This window comes from Passer domesticus, chromosome 1 (genome assembly GCF_036417665.1).
Source record: "Passer domesticus isolate bPasDom1 chromosome 1, bPasDom1.hap1, whole genome shotgun sequence".
NCBI classification, from domain to species: domain Eukaryota; kingdom Metazoa; phylum Chordata; class Aves; order Passeriformes; family Passeridae; genus Passer; species Passer domesticus.
The window spans coordinates 925,052-949,078 of NC_087474.1; the positions used below are offsets into that span (position 1 = coordinate 925,052).

At 54.9% G+C, this 24,027-nt stretch overlaps 1 protein-coding gene and 1 long non-coding RNA gene across 2 annotated transcripts; both read right to left on the reverse strand.

The window, feature by feature from the left end:
• Nucleotides 1-1,136: 1,136 nt before the first annotated feature.
• LOC135297117 (uncharacterized) lies at nucleotides 1,137-3,902 on the reverse strand. Its single transcript, XR_010359191.1, has 3 exons — nucleotides 2,466-3,902; nucleotides 2,068-2,169; nucleotides 1,137-1,843 (listed from the first exon to the last, which is right to left on the reverse strand). It is a non-coding gene; the product is annotated as an uncharacterized LOC135297117 (long non-coding RNA).
• A 7,362-nt stretch (nucleotides 3,903-11,264) lies between these two features.
• On the reverse strand, nucleotides 11,265-23,959 carry CDC25A (cell division cycle 25A). The gene is made up of 16 exons (XM_064412459.1): nucleotides 23,686-23,959; nucleotides 22,186-22,265; nucleotides 20,642-20,696; nucleotides 20,329-20,361; nucleotides 20,160-20,196; nucleotides 19,703-19,804; nucleotides 18,907-19,005; nucleotides 18,164-18,298; nucleotides 16,577-16,651; nucleotides 15,854-16,003; nucleotides 15,528-15,620; nucleotides 15,013-15,075; nucleotides 14,807-14,905; nucleotides 13,682-13,812; nucleotides 13,280-13,391; nucleotides 11,265-11,997 (listed from the first exon to the last, which is right to left on the reverse strand). Exons 1-16 carry the CDS (start codon nucleotides 23,835-23,837, stop codon nucleotides 11,857-11,859), a joined length of 1,557 nt encoding a protein of 518 aa, XP_064268529.1. The 5' UTR covers nucleotides 23,838-23,959; the 3' UTR covers nucleotides 11,265-11,856.
• Between the last annotated feature and the right edge of the window lie 68 nt (nucleotides 23,960-24,027).

The following is a 24,027-nucleotide window of genomic DNA, read 5'->3' on the forward strand; positions in this document are numbered from 1 at the left end:
AATTATTCCAGATCTGAACATTAGCAGGATTTTTGCTAAACTCGAGCTGTCACCCTACCAGAGCACGATTAAACATTAAGTCTGCAACAAATTCTTCAGGAAACATGAGAAGTCAAATGTGAAACCACTGAAAAGAACCAAATTACTTCAATGTCAAATTGCTGCTTCAGCAAATGGAAGCAGATTTGGGGCACTGGGGGAAGATGCAATTTCTGGGTTGAGAAGATGAGCCACAGCCATAATGAGTGTTTTGCCAAGCCTGTATCTAGTTTCAAAACCTTCCCACAGTCATCCCAAATAAGCACTGGTGAGAGGGAGTCATTAAAGAGGGGATGGCCTAAGAGCAGCCTGAGCATTAATGAGTGAGTGCAGGTTTGCAGCAGGGCTTGTTACATCGGGGGAGCTGCTCAAGTTCTCACGTGGGGACAGGGCTCTTGCAAAAGCAGCATGGGGAAAGCAGCTGGAATGAGCCTTGCTGGGTCCCACCAGGGCTCCAGAAGCTGAGCTCTGCAGCCTCACAGCACTGCTGCTCCCAGCCTCTCCTCCCCACGATGGCTGGGCTGGAAGAGACCTTAAGGATCATCCAGTGCCACCCCTGCCATGGCAGGGACACCTCCCACTGCCCCAGGCTGCTCCAAGCCCTGTCCAGCCTGGTCTGGGCACTGCCAGGGATCCAGGGCACCCTGTGCCAGGGCCTGCCCACCCTCCCAGCAAAGAATTTCCTCTTAATAAACAATCTAAATGTACCCTCCTTCAGCTAAAGCCATTCCCTGTGTCCTGTCCCTCCATCCCTTGTCCCCAGTCCCTCTCCAGCTCTCCTGGAGCCCCTTCAGGCCCTGGAAGGGCTCTGAGCTCTCCCTGGAGCTTCTCCTCTCCAGAGGAACATTCCCAGCTCTCCAGCCTGGCTCCAGCCCTGCAGCAGCTCCAGGTCCTTGTGCTGCTGGATCTGGGGCAGTTCTGCAGTGGGGTCTCACCTGAGGGGCAGAATCCCCTTCCTCAGGATCACCCAGGAGCACCAGGATCCCCCCTGCTGCTCCGTGTGTCCCCAAAGCAGAGCTGTGGCCATTCCCTCCCTGTGTCCCTCTGTGTGTCCCCCAGGGCAGAGCTGTGGCCATTCCCTCCCTGTGTCCCTGTGTGTCCCTGCAGTGTCCCCGGGCTCCTGCCCTGCTCAGCAGCCACAGCACAGCCCTGACTCCTCCAGGGGAGCTGCACACAGACAGGAGAGGAAATAAAAAGGAATTTTTCAGGCGGAAAGGGCCCTGCCTGCAGAGCTGCTGGGCAGGCTCTTCCAGGAGCCCTGGGATGTGACCAAGGCCCTGGGCTCAAGGGAAAGGTGACAGAAGGGCAGCAGTGCCCCTGATTGCCCTCATAACTGCAAAAAGCCATGAGTGTAATTAAGCCCTGTGTTAATTACAGCCCAGACTTGCTGCCTCCACAAAAGCACTCAGGTGTTTTAGCAGAGGTGACTCTCTTTTATATTCTGGCTGGGCCAGAGGAGCAAGGCCTTGCTCTTCCTCACCAGCTTTAAACCTTCACCATGAAATGGGAGACTGATAAAACAAAGAAACACTGAAAGAAACTTTCCTTACTTGTTTAGAAACTGAAATTCCAGCATAACACCCCCGGGTCCTCCATGGAGCACTGGAGCTGACAGGAAGGGCTGGAGCTGGGGAGATCCCAGGAGCTGGGACCACAGGAACTCCTGCATCTTCCCAATCCTCTCCTTTCACTGCAGGGATGGTGCCTTGCAGGCAAAATAAACCATTTTTCCCTTTGCTGATGGTTCTGCTGACAAGGTCCTGCACCAAACTCTCCGTGAGCTGCCACCAAGTCAGGATTTGGTCTGGGAGAAAAGAAGCAACAACAAGAATTTGGCAGGGTGCTGAAAGACCTTTGGAGTAAGGATTGTGTCCAAGGCTTCTCTAGGATTACATTAAAAGAGAAGAAATCCTAGAGGGTTTGTGATGAAAGAGACATTTTTTTGTCTGCATGGTAAACACGCCCCATTATTAAAGCGCATTAGGATGTGATTTATAACCAAATATTACAAATATGGCTATTTATTACCAAATTATCCCCTGGTAATCCCTCAGGGCTTCCCAGCCAGGACACTCCAGCTCAGAGAGAGGGGAGATCATCTGTCCTCTGGCAGCTGACAGCAGACAGGCTCTGTTCAGAGAGAAAACCAGGCCCAAACTGCAAGAATAGCTCAGGAAAAGCAAAGTTGATTTTAAGGAGGGTTGGAGAATCCACAACCGACTGCTCAGCCCCAAAAAAGGCACGGGTGGGGGGCTTGGCTGTTTGCTGCTATTCATTTATCACTGAAATGCACCAAGCTGAAAACAATCAGCATATTTTTGAACACTGATGTTCATTAGAATAAAATATTTCCTTTTCTGCCAGGCCAGCAGAGGAAATGGAACCAAAGCCCCGAGATGGCACCGTGATGTTGTGCAGAGCCTCACCACAGCCCCGGGGGGAGCAGCTTCAGCTGAGCCCCACAGTGGTTCTGTCTGGTTCTAATCTTTCCAGGCCATTAATCCTGCAGCACTTAAAGCTGCCAAACAAAGAGACAGCATAAAATAGACATTTTGTGCATATACATCTCTGTAATCATGTGCAGGAGGGATTGCTGCTATTGTTTCTTCAGGGAGTCATGGAACCACGGAATCCCAGAGTGGCGTGGCTTGGAAGGGATCTCCAAACTCATCTCCTGCCAGCCCCTGCCATGGCTGTGGAAATGAGTGGGTGATGATGCTCTCTGTCACCTGGGGGTGGCTGTGGCAGGTCCTGCTCCTGGCTGTGTGCCATGTGAGGTGTGGGGCTGCAGGAACACCGGGAAGGGATTCAGGGTGCTGCCAAACCCCACACGTCTAAAAAGACCAGGCCTTTCATCCCTGCACCTCCTGTCCCCACCTCGAGCACCCCTCATTTGGGAGCTGGACTCCATGGTCCTTGTGGGCCCTTCCAACTCAGGATATTCCATGATTTACTTGTGGGAGAGAGGCTCGGGGGCTGCCAAAAAGCACCTTCTGCCCAGTTTGTCCAAGCTGGCATACAAACCCCACAAAGGATCAGTGCTGAAATAATCCCACTGGCACAAACCTTGGCTGCTGTTACTTGAATATTGAATTTCTTCTCACAGGAAGTCTGATGGAGCATGGAATTGCCTCAGGGCACTGATTGTGCTGAGGGGAGAAGATGGAAAACCCTCGTGTCTCCTGGGCTCCTTGAAGTGTTACAGACTGAACCTCCCTGCACACGCGGCCAGGCTGGGAAGTGCTGAACTCTTCTGTTCTTTTCTGCTGGAACAGCTTCTCCTCCTGGGCTGATTAAAATGTCTTGCACTGAAAGGCAGCCCCAGGAGAGCCAGGCTGCCCCGGATCAGCTGCAGAGGCAGCTCTGGCTGGGCCTGCTCTGCTGGGGAGAGGAGCAGTGCTCACCACAGCACAGATCCACGGGGATCATGGCAAAGCCCAGCTCTGTTAGGCAATAACCGAGTTATTTATGAGTGGGTGGGTGTCTACATGCTTCTGTCAATAGCAACATCGTCCCACAGGAAGAAAAGACTCTTCTGGCTGTCCTGTGGTGAGGGAGGAGAAAGGGCCTGGCAGGGAGCTCCTCATCACTTCCAGGAGGAAGAGAAAGCATCCGAGCCCAGTTTGGTCATCAGTGTTCAGCAAGGCAGGGAAGCTCCTCCTTGGTTCCAGCTCTGGCTGGGTGGGAGAGGAAGCTGCTGCAAGGGCTGGGAACAAAAGGCTCCAAGTTTTCCTGGGGCTCTCCTGTGGCAGAGCAGGGTGTGAATCCGTGCAGAGGAGCAGCCCTGGGACAGCACCTGGCTCTGGTTGTTGTTCCATGGGTAGGAAATGCCGCAAATTCCCTGCTGTGCTCAGCCAGGCTTGGGGCAGCGCTGCCGGGAGATGCTCTGGGGGCAGGAGCAGTGAGTGTGAGTGTGAGTGTGCAGGGGTGGGTGGCACTCAGGACGGGTGACACGGCTCCGTGGCTCCCCTGAACCCCGCGGTGCTCCCCGCTGCCGCACGGCGGTACCAGCGCCGGTGACCAGAGGGATCCGGAGCTCCAGCCAGCCTCAGCCTGCTGGAAAGGGGCTGGGAATGCCCACCCTGTCCCTCAGCCCCTCTCCCTCCCACAGGCCGCAGGGGTGACACCAAGGGCAGCCCTGATCATCCACAGCACCCACCCGGGATGCCGGGGTGCTGTGGGCTGACCCGGAACAGGGGGACACGGCCCTCGGTGACATGTGGCTGCTCCCAGCGGGGCTGCTCCCCATCTCACGGGCTCTGCCGGCACCCAGCAGAAATTCCTGGAGCGTTTTCCCATCAGGAGCCAAACGGAGCCTGGTCCCAGCCCAGCCCGGAGCTGCAGCGCTGCTGTCCCGGGGCCTGCCCGCTGCTCCGTGCTTCCCAGTGCCCACAGGGGCACCGGGGAATTGTTTTCCACAGGGGCACCGGGGAATTGTTTTCCACGGGCTCCAGCGCCCACAGGGGCACCGGGGAATTGTTTTCCACAGATTTCCAGCACCCACAGGGGCACCGGGGAATTGTTTTCCACAGATTTCCAGCACCCACAGGGGCACCGGGGAATTGTTTTCCACAGATTTCCAGCACCCACAGGGGCACCGGGGAATTGTTTTCCACAGATTTCCAGCACCCACAGGGGCACCGGGGAATTGTTTTCCACAGATTCCCAGCACCCACAGGGGCACCGGGGAATTGTTTTCCGCGGGTTTCCAGCACCCACAGGGGCACCGGGGAATTGTTTTCCACGGGCTCCAGCTGCTGCTTGGCCGGCCCAGAGCCCCTGGGGCAGCCTGGCTCCTCCCGAGCCCGGGCCGCAACAATGGCGCCTTTGTCCGCAGCTCCGACGGCTTCATGGCCGCTGGCAGCTCTGCGGGCAGGACACGGCTGCCAGGCCCCGGACACACGGGCAGCAGCTGCTGCTGCTCCAGGGAATGTCCTTCTGTCCTTCTCCTTGCTTCTTCTCCTGCCAGCGGGCCCTGCTCGGCCCCAGCCCCGCTGGGGACAGGCCCAGGAGCGGGGCTGGATGATGGCTGACACCCTGCCTGAGGTGAATTTGGGGTGAAACACCCCGGGAACAGGCCCTGGGGCACAGTGAGGGCTGTGCTGGGCAGCAGGGAGAGCAGGGAGCCCCGGCACCCCAAAGCTGCTGCTGCAGAGAGCTCCTGGGTCCCAACTCCTGACAAAAACCCCGCTGGGAACACTCCACCATCCCTCAGCACCGGCGGCGGCAGCCCAGGGCAGCTGGGAGCAGCTGGAGCGGGGACAAACACCCGCGGTGGCATCCAAAGGCCTGGGGGCACAGCTGGGGTGTGGGCTGGGGTGTGTGTGCAGGTACCGGGGCACAGGGAGCTCCTCTGCTGCCCAGGGACAGTGCCAGGCTGTGCCCTGACCCTGAGGGACGGCTCTGCTGCCCAGGGACACTGCCAGGCTGTGCCCTGACCCTGAGGGACGGCTCTGCTGCCCAGGGACAGTGCCAGGCTGTGCCCTGACCCTGAGGGATGGCCTGGCCCTGAGGGATGGCTCTGCTGCCCAGGGACAGTGCCAGGCTGTGCCCTGACCCTGAGGGATAGCCCGGCCCTGAGGGTGAGCCCTGCTGCCCAGGGACACTGCCAGGCTGTGCCCCGACCCTGAGGGATGGCCCGGCCCTGAGGGATGGCCCTGCTGCCCAGAGACCATTCTGACAGTGCCCCGTGGGCTCTGCTGCCCAGCCAGCGAGGAGCAGGTCCTGCTGCTCCCCAGCAGGACATGCTGGAGGAGAGGAGAGCAGCTCTCCTGTGGAGGGCTGGGCTGTCGGGCCTGGAGAAGAGAAGGCCATTCCCCCTCACCCTGTCACTGCCAGAGTCCCTCCCCATCATTCTTGTAGCTCCTTCAGGTGCTGGAAGGCCTCAGAGAAATCACCCCAAAGCTTTTCTTTTCCAGGCTGAACAATCCCAATTCCCTCTCCTTGCAGCAGAGCTGCTCCATCCCTCTGATCTCCTTGGTGGACCCATCCAGACTCCTCCAAGAGATGGATGCTCAGACCTCTTACCCAATTCCAGGCACTCTGGGTGGAGGGGAGAGGAGCCCCAGGGGCTGAGGATTGTTGGGGCTGCTGGGGATGTGACCAGTTATTCCCAGTGCAGAGCTGTGGCACCACTCCTGCTGCACAAGGAAAATGTCCAGGACCAAACTCATCCCCTCCACAACAAAACACCAGCTCTGCACCCAGGAGAGCCCCAAACACAGCCCCACCTTCCCTTGTGCTCTCTGTGCCAGGGCAGACCCCACATTTCCTGGGACCCTGGTGATGCTGGGAGAGTTCCCATGAGCAGAACCTTCCCTTGTGGACCTCAGCACTCGCCAGACTCGTTCAGTGGGTTTGAATCCTTTGTCATGCTGCTTCCCAAAGCAGGGCTCTGCTCCTGAGCCTGCTTCCCAATGCACAACTCAGCTCCTGAGCCTGCTTCTCAAAGCAGGGCTCTGTCCCCCAAAGCTGGGCTCTGCCCCCAAATCACAGCTCTGCCCCACAAAGCACAGCTCTGCCCCTCACCCTGCGTGCCAAGGGCTGCAGTGGGTGGGTGGTGGCAGTTGGGGACCTGCGTGGGCCCAGCTGTGCCTCTGGGACTGCCCAGCCCCGGGAGGAGGAGGATGGTGGGAGGAGGAAGCAGGGCTGAACCGGGGCTGAACTGGGGACAAACCCCAGCAGCGCTGGCACCTGCTAATTATGGCACTGTCACCACAGCCAGGACTGTGGCTGTTCCCAGGGCACAGCCCAGAGCCTGGCAGCTCCTCTGCCCTCTCCCAGGGCACAGCCCAGAGCCTGGCAGCTCCCCTGCCCTCTCCCAGGGCACGAGACCCTCAGGACAGGCCAGGGCACAGCCACCTCCTGGCACGGGCTCCTTGGGGAGCCTCCACTGATCCATGCTGGGTGTCACAGAGCCCTGATGTCACACGGGTCACACCCTGGGGCAGCTGCCAGGTGACCCCGGGTGCCAGCTCTGGGATTCCCTTGTGGGGTTTTCTCAGCTGCCTGGGGCAGGAATTCCAATGAGGAGGTGACAGAGACACCACAGAGCTGGGGTTGTGCCCTGCCGTGGCACCTGGCAGGGGTGGCAGGGGTTACCTGGGGGGTGTTTGCACCCACTGATCTCCTTCCCACAGAGCAGCCACCATCTCCTGCTCAATTCCTTCAGGAGAGACTCCCAGGACCCAGCCACAGAGCCCCTCCACACCAGCCCCCCAGCAGGGTCCCACCTTCCTGTGCCAGGGTCATTCCTGTGGTGGCACAGCCGTGGCCATGTCCCCGTGGTGACAGAGCTGTGGCCATGTCTGGCACAGGGATGTCCCTGTGGTGGCCATGTCCCCGTGGTGGCCATGTCTGGCACGGGGATGTCCCCATGGTGGCCATGTCCCTGTGGTGGCCATGTCTGGCACAGGGATGTCCCCATGGTGGCCATGTCCCCGTGGTGGCACATCCATGGCCATGTCTGGCACGGGGATGTCCCACAGGCTGGGGGATTTCCCTCACGAAGTGAAAGAGAAAGAAGGAAAGGGCACTTGGCCACGTTCCTCTTGGCCTCCTTCCACCTTCTGCTTTGATGTTGTTCTCCCTCTCACAGCTCCTTGCTCGAGCCCCAGCGGGTGTGGAGAGAGCCCAGAGCAGACAGAGCCCAGCCAGACCCCTCTGGTGGCCATCTCAGTGACATCCAGCCCTTCTCCAGAGGTGTCCCAGGGCCTTCAGACACCCCAGAGAGTGGCCCCGTGTGACACTGAGGGGACAAGGCTGGATGGGACATGGAGGGACCTGCCTGCCCCACTCCCACCTGCACTCTGCCCCTCCAAGGCAGGGGTTTTGGGTCAGGAAAACCCTGTCAGTGCCACCCCTGCCCACTGCCTGGGGTTGGTGGCAGTGACAGATCCAGAGGCTGAGCAGAGCCTGCTCCCCTCAGGAAGGAGAACTGGGGGGAACCCATCATGGCTTCATGCTCTGTGCCACCCCCAGATCCCCCTGTGAGCAGCAGAGCCCAGAGCAGCCCCCAGGGAGCACAGCAGGACCCAGGGACAGGCACGGGGACAGTGCCACTGCCAGCCCCGGGGCTGGCACCACACCTGCCAGAGCTTGGCTGGCCAGCAGGAGATCAGCTTCCCCTGCAGCTCTGCCTGCTTTTGGTGACCTCTAACAGGGACCTTGCACCCTGCCTGGCAAACCTTGCTGCTGCCCAGGAGCCCTGGGGAGCTGGCACTGTCCCCTGGCCCTGTGGGGAGCTGGCACTGTCCCCTGGCCCTGTCCCTGTGCAGTGACAGGGTGCAGCTGTGCCCAGAGGGAGCCCAGGTGAGGCACCAGCCGTGGCACAGCAGGATCACCCCGTGCAGTGCAGGAGGGGCTGTGGGCACTGGGCTGTGATGGAGCCCCGGGAATGTCCCTGTGGGAGCAGCCAGCACCCAGCCCCAGTCCCACAGAATCCCAGCTGGCAGCCCGGCCCCAGCCTGGCACCACATTTCCAGGAATTTTGGGGCACTGCTGCCCACGCCGCAGCTCTCCAGGAGCCAGCTTGGCACTAAAGGCTGCTGCCAGGACAAGAAGCCAAGGATTTTCTTAACAAAGCAGGTTCTCCCCAGCAAGGCCACGTGAACCCCCCTCAGAAACAATCCACTCACCAAGGATTTCATCCCAGGAAAGTCCTGCTGTGTCTTCTCCCTGCCAACCCCCTCAGCTGTGGGGAGAGGGGGCTCTCCCAGCCACTGCCTGACACATCTGCCTGACACCACTTGCAAACCTGCAGGAGCTTGGCTTGTTGGGGAATTTTAGTGAATTTTACCTGGTTTGAACCTCTGCCTCAGCCCAAAGCAGCAGCACTCGGGCTCTGCAGAGATCCTGCTTTGCCCTTCCCTGGTTCTCACTCCGTGCTCCTGCCTCCAGCTGGGACAATTCCTCCTGGCCCAGCAGAGCCTCAGCTGGGGCAGCTTCACTGGACAGAAAACTACAGAAAATTCCCAGTTTGGGATTCACAGGGCCTGGGGACGTGCAGGGCAGGAGCAGGGATGTGGGAAAGGAGCAGGGATGTGGGAAAGGGCTCCAAGAGGCCTGGGAAGAGCTGCTGCACAAAGGAAACAGAGGAGGCAAAAACTCAAAGACAGGTTTGTATGAAAAGATGCAAAAGGATTTAAACCCAGAGAATTGCCTGGTTATGGCTAAAATCTCCTTTTGCCTCTACTTAAGGGAGACTGAACGCCCCTGAGGCAGCACTGGAGGGATGTCCAACACCCACTGCCCATTCCCAAAGGAATCCAGGGCTCCAGGAGCTGCTGGCACAGCAGGGCAGCTGCCCTTCATTAGCCCCAAAGCCCTTTATTAGCCCCAAAGCCAGAGCATGGGAGCCCTTTGTGCCACAAAGGTAACGGGGTATGGGAGGAAACACCGAGCTCTGCGGCCTTCAGGAGCTGGGGCTGAGGGTGATGAAGGTTTAAGCTGCTTTCAACATCAGTTTTCAGAGTGACAGATGGAGGGAAGGGGGAAAGAAACCCCACCCTGCTCTCTGCTGGAGCCTCCCAAGGCTTTGGGGGCACCGTGCTGGATTTCCAGGGAAGCTTTTCAATCTGACCCCATTGTTGGCCTCCTGCTCGACACAAGAGCCCCCTCAGGTGCTCCCCTGGGAAAAACTCCAGCACAGAGCAGGATCCTCAGCCAAAATCCAGCTGTGAGTGGCCACAGCATGGATGGAGTGAGGGGAGCACACAGCTCTGACACCCAGGGGGCTGCAGCCCTCATCGTGGAACCCCAAATGCTTTGGGCTCAAGGGACCTCAAAGCCCACCTGCCATGGGCAGGGACACCTCCCACCACCCCAGGGTGCTCCCACCTGGCCTTGGGCACTGCCAGGGATCCAGGGGCAGCCCCAGCTGCTCTGGGAGTTCATCCTGGAAGCACCAAGCAAAGACAAAAAGCACCAGCAGCAGCCTGGGGTTCTGCCAGATGAGCAAGCAGCTCATCCATGTCCTGCTGCGAGGAGAGGTGCAAGCAGTAATTTGGGTTTTTAGGACTTTTTTTTCCCTGTGGCCACAGCAATCTCAGTTTTGAGAGTTTGGATCCTGTTTAGATCCCTCTCCCTCCCCAGGGTACAGAAGGAGGAGGGCTGGGAGAGGGACAGGGGGGTCTCCTGTGCACCCCTCTGGGTTCCAGCCATTGCCAAGCCCTGCCCTGCCGGGACACAGCCACCCCACTCACCCCACACCCCAGGAGGGTGGGACAAGGAGCAGAGTGAGGGGAGGTGCAGCTGTGAACCAGGACTGCTGCCATGCCTGGGCTGCAGCTGTGACCTTGGAGAGGCCTGACCCAGTGTCCATCTGCTTTTCTGGGCAGGAGGAGGAGTTCAAACATCCCCATGGAGAGTGGGACTGAGAGATCCTGCCCAGCCCTCGTGGGGCTGAGCTGGTGCTTCACCCCTGGGCTGGACAAAGGGCAGGTTGGGGCACTCCCCATGAGCTTTCCTGGCTCCCCAGCACCCCACATCCCCCTCCCAGAGTTCAGCCCTGCCCAAGGCAATGGGAGAAAATTGTAACCACCACTTCTGAATTAACATTTCATCATCTCCCCATTCAAGGGATTCAGCTCTGAGGGAAAACAGCAAATTCCAATTTTTTTTTTTTTAACAAGAAGGAATTCCAAGTTTAATCCTCTTGGGAGCAAAAGGATTAACAGCAGGTTTTAAGAAATAGGTTTCAAAAAAAAAAAGCAAGTTAAAATTCCACATAAGGCACCCCCATTTCAGTATTTTTTTGACATGGATACAACAGAGCAAACCAGGAAGTTCCCAGGCACGTGGAGCTTCCCAGGAGCACCAGTTTTCACTTGGAAGTTGGTGTGAGGAAGATGGATTTGAGTTGGGGCTGAAGTGACCCCAAAACCAGCAGCAAAGCAGTTTGGGACTGCAGAACTCCCTCATCTGTGGGGTCCAGCACAGCTGAGGAAGATCTGCTTCCCCCAGGGATAGATCCCACCTCCTGCCTTTCCTGGCAGATGGAGAAGTGGCCACAGCCACCCCCGGGGAAGAGGTGTCAGAGCAGCTTCTGGGACCCTCACAGCCAGGATCTGCTCTGGCAACACTCCAGGATAAGAACAACAACTCACAGGCTCAGAGGGAGCAGCGACAGCACTGAGAACCCAACTGCTGAACCCCCTCAGCTCCCAAAACCTCTCCCTCCACCAAAACACCAACACAGACAGACCATGAAATGAAACACCCTGGAGTGAACGAGGTGAATGTGATGTTTATGAACAATAAGCAGTTTGCCTCAGATGGGCTCCCAGGGCTTCCCGCAGCGCTGGCCCAGGTGGGAATCCTGAGCCACCACGGGCTAGTTCCCATTTTCCTTCCCACAATGCTACACAGAACCAAAACTGCAGCAGAGAAAAACAATGACCCCCCCAATCCCCCCCAGCAGGTCGCCCTGGAGCAGAAACAAGGTTTAAGTACAATCCAGATGATCCAACCGCAGCGGTATTGGCTTCGTTTGACTGTATTTAAATAAAATTAAGCATTTAAAAAATTAACAGGAACTACGATTCCCTGGCAGTGCTGACACCGAGCCCAGCCCCACGAGGCTGTCCCCACCCTCCCTGGGCCATCTGGGGGTGTCACACAACACGAGAAGCCACAACATTTTCACGAAGCAACGTAACCAAAAGAATCCCAAGGCAGCTCCCAGCCGGAATGCGGCTCGCGGGGCCGAGGTCCAGGTGATCCCAGGGAGGAGGCACCCAGGGGGGTGGGAGCACAGGAACACGTGGCTGTCCCACTGCAGCCCCCGGGCTGGGCAGTCCTTGCAGGGCCCTGCAGCCCTCAGAGCTTCTTGAGGCGACTGTACATCTCCCTCTTGCTCTTCTCGCCGGCCCAGGTGCGGCTCTTGGTGCGGAACCTCTTCAGGTCCTCCTTGAAGTCCTTGTGGTGCATCGGGCGGTAGCTCTGGGGCTCGCAGAAGCTCTGGGGAAACACGAGCTGGGGTCACCTCAGTGGTGATACCAGCAGCAGCAGCCACTGCAGCAAACAGGGACAGACCCCCCTTCCAGGCAGGACACACAGAGCCCGGCGAGATTCAGGTTACAGCCATCAGAACGAGGGCTTTGTGTGCGGGGCTCTCGTCCCAAATTCCCTGGCAGACAGCACACAGGCTGAGCTGGCTGAGAGTTCACCTCGCAAGGCACAGACTGGAAGATGTTCCAGCTCAGTTGGTCGGAGCAGGGTGGCTGATCACGGCAAGGTCGTGGATTCAGGGACCACCGATCACTGCGGGTCCCCTCCAGCCCCGAGCATTCCATGATCCGGGACAGCTCCCGGCTCCCAGGGAGCTGCCCTCGCCTGTCCCGTGCTGCCACCTTGAGGCCTCTCCTCAGGACAACCCAAAAGCCACAGGGACACCCCAAACCCCGGTGTCACTCAGCCCAGGGCAGGCAGCAGATGGCAGGGAGAGCCAAAACCGGGCAGCACTGCCATCAGCTGCAGTGCTGGGAGAGCCAACATCCCCCAGGGAAGGGGCTGACAGCCCCATCCAGCTGGCCATGGACAGGTATCTCCCACCTCCCAGGGATGACTGGAAGTGTGGGGTCTGAGGAGCTGAGCAGCAGGACAGATCCCAGCAGTGCTGGGACCATGGAAATGCTGCAGGAGCCAAGGACAGGAGAAATCCCAGCCCTGAAGTGCTGGGAAGAACTGGGGGGTGGGTTTTAGTTTCCTTGTCTCAATTAGAGGCTGCAAACTCCGAGCTCAGGTTTTCAATTTGGCTGGTTTAGGACTGTACAAGACCTCAGGTTTCCATTCATTATCCAGCAATTACTGTCAAGCCTTGTCTTCTCCCCTGCTCTGAGCAGGCTGAAATCCTTTCTCTGCGTGACAGCTTCTTCTAAAGGGGCAGAAACCACTTCTATTTTATTTGAGACAGGTGGAAAAGCCCTTCAGCTATGGCAGGAAGGCAGCTCCAAGACACAGAACAGGCTGAGCTGCTCTGGGAACAGCCCAATGAAAGAGAGAGAGGAGGAAAAGCCCCCCAGCCAAAGCACTCTGCCCCAAAGAGAAGTTTGAGTAGGAAGGAATTAATATTATTTATCTGTGTGTGAGAGACCATAGAAAGGCTTGAGTTGGAGGGATCTTAAAGATCTTGTTCCATGCCCTGCCATGGCATGGACACCTTCCACTGTCCCAGGCTGCTCCAAACCCCTTCCCACCTGGCCTCAGACACTTCCAGGGATGAAGAATCCACGTTACCCACCTGGCACCTCGCAAAGAAATCCTTGTAGCCCCCCTTGAGCACGTAGAGCTCTGGGTAGTGCAGGTTGGGGTACTCATTGCTCAGCCTGTCCTGCTCCCTCACAAACCGGCACCTGCAGCAGGGAAATTCCCCTGTTAAATCCCACACCCACCCAAAGTAACTCCCATCCAAACCCCCCACCCCTCAAAGGAGGAGCTGGAGCTGCCAGGGAGAACCTGAGCAGCCCCACAGCCCAGAGGGTTTTCCCTTCCCCTCTGAACATTGCAGTGCTGCAGCCCAGGCCCAGCACGGCTCCTCCAGGCTGTGCCAAACCCTGCCAGGGGTGACAGCCACCCCGTGCACGGCAAGGGGAGCCAGGCCAGGCTCTGCCAGTGGGAGCTGGTGCCAGGGAGAGGAGCTCACATGCGCGGGCCCCGCTCCGAGGAGAACTCGCAGTGGAACACCACGATGACGCGCTTGTCCTCCGACGGCGGGATGGGCTTCTTCAGCAGGAAGTTCTGCACCTCCTCTTCCATGTGCAGGTTTATGGCACCCTGCAAGGGCAGAGTCCAAGCACTGAGCGGGAGGGACAGCCACGAACTCATCCCACGCCCTTGGGAACCAATTCCTCATCTGGGTTTGCAGGAGCTCTGGAACCCTCTCCCAGCACAGCTCCAAACCCCACCAGGGACAGCCTGGAACCCTCTCCCAGCACAGCTCCAAACCCCACCAGGACACCACAGACCCAGCACAGCTCCAAACCCCACCAGGGACAGCCTGGAACCCTCTCCCAGCACAGCTCCAAACCCCACCAGGAGGACACCAGGGACAGCCTGGAACCCTCTCCCAGCACAGCTCCAAACCCCACCAGGACACCAGGGACAGCCTGGAACCCTCTCCCAGCACAGCTCCAAACCCCACCAGGGACAGCCTGGAACCCTCTCCCAGTACAGCTCTAAACCCCACCAGAGCACCACAGACACTCTGGAATTGGCTCTGTGATTCCTTCCCAATCTCCCATCCCTCCCTGCCCTCTGGCAGTGGAACCCATTCCCTGTGTCCTGTCCCTCCGTGCTTTGCCCCAAGTCCCTCTCCAGCTCTGCTGGAGCCCCTCTAGGCTCTGAAAGGGGCTGTAACACCACAAGCTGTCTGGGTGACCTGTTCCTGGTTGTTTTACACAGCCATTTTTCCTTTGAAGTCATTGAAATGAAGTTTAGCATTCCAATTTTAGCCTCCTGAGCTATGAGGATGCTGGACACAGAGTGTCACATCCTCCTCTGGAACCTCTGTCACCCTGAGGGCCACAGGCCCCTCCTCTGCTTACAGAGAGCAGAATGTCCCCTCTTTTGGAGGAGCAGCCACTTCATGGCCCACATGTGGGCTCAGTGTCCAAACCCAGGCAGTGGGTGAGCACGACAGGATCCCAGAGGGGCCCCTCAGCAATGACATATCCACAGGGCCTTGGATAAAAATCAGCCCCACAGGGATCCCAGCGACCCCAGGCTGCAGCTTCAGACCACCTGCACTGCTCTTATGGGGCCAACCTACCTTGATGTGCCCCCCTTCATACTCATAGGGGTATCTACAGTCAATTATCACACACTGCTTGATGAAGCTCTCAAACTTCCCAGTCAGCACAGACACAATCTGAGAAAAAAAGACCACAAAAAGCAGAGTTTAGTTGTTTCAAGCCATTTTTGGGCTGTTCCCCAACCCCCACTAAAGGATTTTTCTGGGTCCCTTGGAGCACTCACCATTTCAGAGTCAATGTATTTTAAATCTTGATGTTTCCCATCGACAGTGTCAAATAAATAACTCTGGAAGAGACAGGATTGAGAAAACTCCAGCTGTGAGTCACGTGGGTGACAGCACAGCATCCAGCAGTTCACTCCCTAACAGATACTCTGCTGGCCAGAACCTCTGCAGGAGTTAAAGCTCCTAAGAATGCTAAAATCAGGCACAGAATTTCATTTTTGGCTCCTACACTAGAGGATTTTATAGGGCTTTAACCACAAATGGATCAGTTTGTGTCCAACCTGGGCCATCCCCTTCTCACCAAGGGCCTCTCCTGGTTGTTTGAAGACCAAGGAATTGTTAAGGTTGGAAAAGAGCTCCAAGATCAAGTCCAAAGAAGCAAGGCAGGTTTATGAGGGAATAGAAGAGCCTCTACAAAGGGAAGTGTTTTTCTGGGCTGGTTTGAGACATCCCCACCAAGAGAGGCCCTTGAAACACTTCATTCAACACTTGGCCATGGAATCTCTGGAATTACCTTGGAGAAGTCCCCGATAAGGTCCCTCTGGTCACTGTCCAAAATGCTCTCAATCTCTGCTGTGGAGGGCTGGGTCCTCACCAGCTTCAGGCTCTGCAGGACACAGGTCAGAGATCCATGAGGGCAAACACGTCCCGTTCCCTGTTTCCCACAGCTGACAGCTTGGAGTGCACTCCCAAGCCCTGAGCTGCCCCTCAGGGCAAAGCTCAGCTTCAGGACTGTGGAATCCACCTGGAAAAGCTCCCACCAGCCTTCAGAAACCAGACCCCAACTCTGCATCTCCCCTCATCATTCCTGTGTCACAAACTGGATGCTGAGCCACCAACCGTGGAGTCCTCGGATGTTCCGGGCAGGCTTTTCCTCTTCTTGCTTTTCCCTGGAGAATTCTCCTCCTGGGACCTCTCCATCCTTTTCTGGGTGGTTCTTCCTGCAATGCTTGACATGGATGAAGAGCCAAAGAGCCGGCACCGCTTGGCCTACGAGGGAGGAGTTGAGTTGTCCAGCAAAGGTTTACAAAAGAAAATAAACACAACTCAGGCTTTCAGATTATTCCAGACTTGGCTTCATTTAAGGCACCACCACTGCAGAGCAACAGGGGGCTGTTAATCTGAATTATCCAGGCTTTGCATTTCCAGTAACACTTGTTACTGGGGGAGCTTGGGGCACCATAAGCAAGATAAAGAGCCAGCAAAATCTCTACATCAATTAGCAGCCAATTTATCAGCAGATTAAGGAGCTTTCTGCTGGAGCTCCTTTCCCAGTCTGTTATCAAAGCATCAGGTTACAGCATCCCAGGTGAGTCCCTGCAGAGTGAATTCCACATATGCCAAGACTCTGATAAGGGAAGTCAAGATCTTCTCACATTTATGAAGTGCAAGAAGAAATTCTATTCCTATAAACACCAATAGTTCCACCCTGACAAAGTCTGCCAGGTGAGCTGCTCCAGAGATAAGGGAATTGTGCAGGGGGTTATGCCAGGGCTCGTTCTGTTCTTAGGGGTGCAGGGACAGTGGGATGGCACAGCCCCTGTCCCTTGTGGGGACACTCACCCGACTGTCTGCCCTCCTCATGACCAGCGGGGCAGTCCAGAGACTGGACACGTCTGAGGGCATCTCCTCGTGGTTCTGCAAGAGAGGACAGCTCCTGCTCATCCCCCTGAGCACAGGACACACTGCAGGGACAGCTCCTGCTCATCCCTGTCACCACGGGACACTGCAGGGACAGCTCCTGATCATCCCTGTCACCAGGGGACACTGCAGGGACAGCTCCTGCTCATCCCCCTCATGAGGGGACACACTGCAGGGACAGCTCCTGCTCATCCCCCTGAGCATGGGACACTACAGGGACAGCTCCTGCTCATCCCCCTCACCAGGGGACACTGCAGAGACAGCTCCTGCTCATCCCCCTCACCAGGGGACACTACAGGGACAGCTCCTGCTCATCCCCCTGAGCACAGGACACACTACAGGGACAGCTCCTGCTCATCCCCCTCACCAGGGGACACTGCAGAGACAGCTCCTGCTCATCCCCCTCACCAGGGGACACTACAGGGACAGCTCCTGCTCATCCCCCTGAGCACAGGACACACTGCAGGGACAGCTCCTGATCATCCCCCTCACCATGGGACACTGCAGGGACAGCTCCTGATCAACCCTGTCACCAGGGGACACTGCAGGGACAGCTCCTGCTCATCCCCCTGAGCATAGGACACACTGCAGGGACAGCTCCTGCTCATCCCCCTGAGCACAGGACACACTGCAGGGACAGCTCCTGTCCCCCTCACCAGGGGACACTGCAGGGACAGCTCCTGCTCATCCCCCTCTCCAGGGGACACTGCAGGGACAGCTCCTGTCCCCCTCACCATGGGACACTGCAGGGACAGCTCCTGCTCATCCCCCTGAGCACAGGACACACTGCAGGGACAGCCCCTGCTCATCCCCCTCACCAGGGGACACTGCAGGGACAGCTCCTGCTCATCCCCCTGAGCACAGGACACACTGCAGGGACAGTCCTGCCTGGCTCAGGTGAACATTCCAGCTGCACTCAGCTGCCAGAGCAGCCTCAGAGATTTCATTAACTCCATCATCAGTGCAGTTCTTAAGGAAATAATGGAACTGAGCAGAGCCATGTTGGAGAAGGTGAGTTTATCAATTCATTGATTGATTAACACAGATGAGCCTCCTGGGCTTTAAGCATTTCAGATTCCCTTGCAAACAGTTTTGTATCTAAGTGGCTCAAAGCAATCATCACCTCTGACTTTTTCAGGAAGTTTCTAAAGAAAAATGCCAACTGCTCAAATAATTCCCTCAGTTCTCAAACTAAAAATAATTCCCTTGTTCAGACCCCAAACAAATCCCACTGGCTGCTCTAGGAAAGAGCATTTATAAGATAAAGACACCCCAGTGTGAGTTAGAAAAGATGATGAGAACTAATTAATCTCCTTGTGGGAGATGTCCCTGCCCATGTGAAGGGGATTGGAGCTGGATAAGCTTTAAGGTCCCTCTCAACCCAGAGCAGTCTGGGCTTCTGTGATTCCCAAAAACCCAGCGTGGTGCAGTCTGAGCACCCTGCCTGCAGCCAGAGCACACCAGACAGAGCTGATTTGGGGATCTCCACCCCACCCCCTCTGCACACACCTTCAAGTCCTGGTCATCCAGCAGCTCCATGAAGCCATCATCATCCTCACTCTCCGAGGAGGGCAGGGAATGCTGCTGCAGGAAGGCTGCCCTGGAGTTCTCCTGTTCCCCAGAGGTTGTTTCCCCCACGGGCAGCTGAGGGGAGACAGAGGGGGGTTTAACAGCATTTCCTCTGCTCCCTGCAGGGTGCTGCAGCCAGGGAGGGGCTCTCTGCACTCCAGGGAACACCGTGGTTATCCCAGCCCTGAGCTGCAGCACAGGCAGGGATCAGCAGGATTCTGGAAGGGCTGCTGGATCCAGGGAGCTGAGACAAGGCTTGGCCTCCAGCTGCTTCTGTGCAGTGATTTTTCACTTGCTTTTTCTACACAGGGTATGAATAAAGTACATTTTCTCTGTGGATGTCACATCTGGACACAAAACCCAACTGCATTTAGAGAGTTTGGTTTGTTGTTCCAAATGCATCTGCCTGAACATTCAGTATCAACTTTACTGATCATTTCAATCCAAATCCATGTCCACACTCCCTTCCCTTACTGAGCAGAACCCCAGCTCTGTCCTGACTTGTCTTTCCCAGAACAATGCTTCAAATTTCTCATGAGCCAAAGGTGAGAAGAATTCTCTTATCTGGCAGATAAGTTTTTCTATGTGGCACCTGACTGACATCACCACTTCAGAAAGAACCCTGATTTGGTTATTTTGACCCAAGAGAATTAGGTGAGAATTAGTTGAAAAGAACCAAGTACCTGAGCTGGAGATGAATTCTGCCTGGCTCCAGGAACACCTCTTCCATCACGGAAGCCACGAGAAGCTGGTTTGGTTGGCTTCTTGAACTCAAATGATTCCTGAAACAAAAACCACCAAAACGATCATTTTACCAAAATTACCAACTCTGTTAAGCTGCTTGGATCCTTTTATCTTTTCCATTTTGTTAAACTGCCTGACAGTTTGGATTTCAGCTCCCTGCTGCCAACAGGAATAGGCTGAAGGTGAAGGTTTTCAAATTAAAGATGTTTCATCTAACACAATCCAGCATTTATGCTCTTGGCATCACCTACAGGCTGCAGGGCTTCTCTATCCCTGTCAGTGAATTCTCTGCAGAATAAATAAATCATTCCTGGAGGCAGGCAAGGCTTGTCCCAGCAGCCAGGGCAGATCCAGGACACTGAACCCAAGAGGAACCAGGGCTCCCCATGGGGACAGCCAGGGGTGACCTCCCCAAACCCCTTCTGGGGGCAGCTCCTGCCCAGAGCAAGCAGTGGGAACAGATTTTCCTCTGCCACAGCCAGGGAGGAGTCAGGGTCAGTGGCACCAAGGCAGAACCAGGCAAAGTCTTCCCAATTTTTATTAACCTGCCAACAGATTGCAGCCACTCCAATGAGAGCTGCAAGTTCCCTTCAGGAAAACTGAGCTAAAGGTGGTTGTGCCTGAAGAACAGCCTGGCAGGGAGCAAGTGAAGCCTTTCCCATCACATTCCCCGTGCAGGGATGTGCTGATGCAGCTGTGCCTCCCCTCCCACAGCCATCAGGAAAGAGCACTCACATTTTCCTTGTTTTCATCCTGTTCCAAAGGCTGGAAAGCATCAGTGTCCAGAGAGTCAGAGTGGTTTCTCTTCAGAGCAGGGCTGGAGCCCAGCAGGCTTTGCTACAACACAGAAAGGACAGCTCAGGACTGTGCATCAGCCCTTGCACAAGCACATCTCAAGCACTAAAGGGTTAACAAAGGCTGGAAAGCCTCTGACTACAAATTCTGCACACCCTGTGCAGGAATCCTCTGCTGACATCTTGGTACAGGGACCAAAATGTTTCAGTGCACCAGTGATGGAGCCACACCAGGGAAACTTCACACTAAATTAAGTGAGATTGGGAATTTACAAACTGCAGTTTTGGCATTAAGCACCCCAGCAGCTGGTGTTGAAGCCAGAAAATTAACAAGTATTCAACCAAAACCATGCTAAATCCTTTAACATGTACAAAACATCAATCCCACTCTCACTTACTGGCAGGGAATGGATTCTTCTGAAAGGTATTCGAAAGCTACAAAGAAAAAGAACCAAAATTTATTTCAACATTTTGCTTTAAAAGACAGTGACATGAACAGAAATCACCCCCCAATTCCATAATCTAAAAGAGACAACGAGGAAGAATTTAAAATAGAATTATACTTACTTCAGCCTGCTGGATTTCATTGCTTTCTCAAACCTAAAAGCAAAAAGATCAAAGGTTGGACTAGAAGGTCTCAGAGGTCTTTCCCAAATTAAATGGTTCTGTGGTTCTTAAGGCACAGACTGGAACCAAATGTTAAAAATGCCATTTAGACAGAGCTTGGGGCAGCCCCAGTGCCCTGTGGTTGGCACAACACCCTGCTCAGAGGCAGCACTGCATGCCCTGGGCAGGGCCAATCCCAGAATTCCAGCTCTGGAGCAGCAGGAAAGCCCTCCCAGGCTCAGCAGCCCAGCTTGGTTAAAATGATGCCACTCACATGTCCTCCATGGTGTCGTGTGAGGTCGCAGGGCCAGGAGAATCCAAAGCCAAACCTGCAGAGGAGACACAGAGTTCCCACTGATTTATACCCAGGGAGCATCACAACTGCTAAAGATTTCCACAGAAAGATACAGGAAATTCATGTGGGAAGTCCCACCTGCAGCCTGGCCTCAGTGTTGAATAAATTATTCTAATAATTTATTTTTAATAAATTTTAAATAATAATTTAATTCTAATAATTTTAATTTTTAATAAAATTTTAAATAATAATTTTAATTTAATTCTAATAGTTTTAATTTTTAATAAAATTTTAAATAATAATTTTAATTTTAATAAAATTTTAAATAATAATTTTAATTTAATTCTAATAATTTTAATTTTTAATAAAATTTTAAATAATAATTTTAATTTGATTCTAATAATTTTAATTTTTAATAAAATTTTAAATAATATTTAATTTAATTCTAATTTTAATAAAGTTTAAAATAATAATTTTAATTTAATTCTAATAATTTTAATTTTTAATACATTTTAAATAATAATTTTAATTTAATTTTAATAAAATTTAAATACTTTTATTTATTATAATACATATTTATTATAAATTATAATAAGTAATTCTAAAATAACTATTTTAGAATAAATTAATTACTAAATTAAGAGTTACAGCCACTCCCCACTGTGGGGTTTGGCTGTGGATCAAGCACCAGTGCTTGGGGAAAAACAGGGAGAATTTAAAAAAGCCCCCCAAGCCCTGCCTGGGCTGTCACGTGGAGCAGAGTGCTGCCATCAGCATGGAATACTCTGTTTATCCACCACACACCTTGATAAACAATTTAATCCTTTAGGTTTTTTTTCAAGCCATGCTTTTAGTTACACCTACAAAGAAATGTTGGGCTCGCTCCCAAAAATGAGCAAATGAATGTCCTGGAATTAAGGGGAAGCACAAAGCAAGCACAGCTCTACAGCCCCAGAGCTTTCAGACACATCCAGAGTCACTCCAGCACGGATCCCTGAGGAGCCACAGAAAGGGAGGCTTTGGCAAGGCTGGTTGCTCTGTCCTGCTCCAGGTTTGGGAGCTTCAGCACTTCACAAAGGTCCTTTTTGGGCTGAAAGTGCCCTCAAAATGGGGCATAAATCCAGGTGGAATCAGTAATTTCCCTGAGCTGAGGCAATGAAGCACCAGAGGGAATCTACAAGCTATAGGGTGAGAGCTTATTTCATTTTATTTCATTTTCAGTGGTGAAACATCTCATGTGAAAAACAGGAAATCCTCCCAGGAAGTACCAGACCCGAGGGGTTTCAGACCATCAACCAGCTCCTGGTAAGAGGAGAGCACAGGACAGAGCCACTCACTGCCACAGTTTGGGTTTAAACAGAAAAAACACAGTGAGGACTTGCTTTCCCTCCCTACTGCTCACAGGCTCCAGGACAATTAAAGCAAAATTTAAAAAAAAATTAAAAATCCAGACCCTGAGTGCCACATAGAAGTGCATTGCTTTCCAATTCCTAATGAGTGTTTGTTAATTGAGGCAGCCCCACCTGAGTCTGTGGACTCTGAAGACGCTGATCTGTGCAATCCATTTTTGGTTCCCACCTCTTGGTCCAGGTTTTCATGCTGCCTGGAAAGGAAAATTTGGGATTTGCTTTAAAAGCAAGAAACAACACTGCAGGTAGGTACAGCCTGGATTTCCACCAGAGTGGAAATCCTTCCTGGAACTGCAATCCTCTCTCTGGCAGCCACCCCTTTAATTCAGGTTTTGCATAGAGAAAATTGCCAAATTTCTAATTCAAACCCATTTTCATAAATAGTTATCTCCCAAATTTTGTTTTATCTGCTCAACCTCAGTGCTGAGAGAGAAGAAAATCATATGGAGCCTCACATATGTAAGGGAAAAGTTACTTGAGTGAGGCTCCAGCACGTGGTTAATTAAACAAAAAAAAACGTAGCCAGGGCCACAAAATCAAAGGGCTGAATAACTTCCAAGGGGGGCACTGCCAATGGTTTGCAGGAATCCCAGGAATCTGAAGGCAGGAAGGAGCATAAAGCAGGTGGTGGCAGAAGTGAGAATGACAGAAAACCAAGGAATAAAACCCAGGAGGGTCATTGAGACCGGGACAAAACAGGAGCCACGCGAGGGAGGAGCTGTGGGAATAATGGGATTAGGGGAGCCCAGAGAGCAGCAAAATGGAGCAGCTGCAGAGCGCAGCCTGCAGCACCTGGGAGAGGAGCAGGAGGACGAGGAAGGGACACAAAGGGATTTGTGGGAGACAGGGAAGGGCCCGGAGCAGCAGCAGGGCAGGGGAAGGTGTCCCAGAGCGTGCATCCATGTGGGATGGGGGCAGCGGGAGAGCACCAGCAAAGGGGTGGGGGGCCCTGAGGGACACATGGAGGCGTGCAGGGAGGGAGGGAGCGAGCCGAGGCCTCGTGGGGAGCAGGGGCAGCCCCGGGAGAAGGGGTGGGAGAAGGGGTGCTGCCCGTGGGGAGCAGAGCAGGCAGGGCGAGCCCTCAGGGGGAAGGGGCCCGAGAGACCCCCGGGGCTCCCGTGAGGGCTGGGGGGACGGAACAGGAGAGCAGAGACACTCCCGAGGGCCTGGCGAGCTTAAAGGACACGCTTCGGGGTTTGAGAGGGGCATAGACACCCCGGGGGTTTGGGGTTTTTTTGGGATTTTCTTTTTTGAATTCCATCAGGCTTCGCCGCGCGGGAGGGAATTACGGGGGTGGAGGGAACGGAAGGAAAACGACTCCAGCAGGCCTTGGGGTTTTTTATCTATGGGGGAGCCTCCCTGGGCCTCGCTGCGGGGCCGGGAGGGGCAAAAAAATGCTCTGGAGAGGGGGAAAAGTGCCCGGGAATGGGGGGGACAAAGTGCCCGGGAATGGGGGGGACAAAGTGCCCGGGAACTGCGGGGGAAAAGAGAAAGAATCTCTCTTGGTGCGGAAGGTAAGGCCTCCACACCTCGCTTTTTTGGGGGGATCACGACAGCGGCAGGAAAAATGAGAGAAAAGGGGAAAAAAAGGAGAGTGCCCGGGCCCGGACTGACCCGCGCCCCAGCTGCTCCATGGTGAGGCGGAGGTCCGAGACAGGCGAGAGCTCATCCTGAAAGAGCGCCTTGACCACGGCGGGCGAGGCGGGAGACGCCGGCGAGAGAAGCAGGAGGCGGCGGCGGTGGGAAGCGCTCGGGGTGGGATCCATGGGAGTGGGACCGGGAATGCAGCGGAGCCGTCCCGTCCCTGCCGTCAGCGCGGCCGCCGCGGCGTTTTGACCCCAACCGGTAGCCGTCGCCCGCTCCGAAGCTGGCGCCAAACCGCGGCTCGGCCAATCAGCGCGCGGCGCCCCGCGGGGGGCGGGTTGTTTTTTTTCAAACCTCCCCTCCCACCGCGCG

Coding starts and splice junctions, on each gene's coding strand:
- CDC25A (XM_064412459.1), bottom strand. CDS start 23,837: ATGGATCCCACCCCGAGCGCTTCCCACCGCCGCCGCCTCCTGCTTCTC. Junction 20,197..20,328: donor ATGAAATCCAGCAGGCTGAA/GTAAGTATAATT, acceptor TTTTCTTTGTAG/CTTTCGAATACCTTTCAGAA. Junction 11,998..13,279: donor ATTTCTTTGCGAGGTGCCAG/GTGGGTAACGTG, acceptor GTGTTTCCCCAG/AGCTTCTGCGAGCCCCAGAG.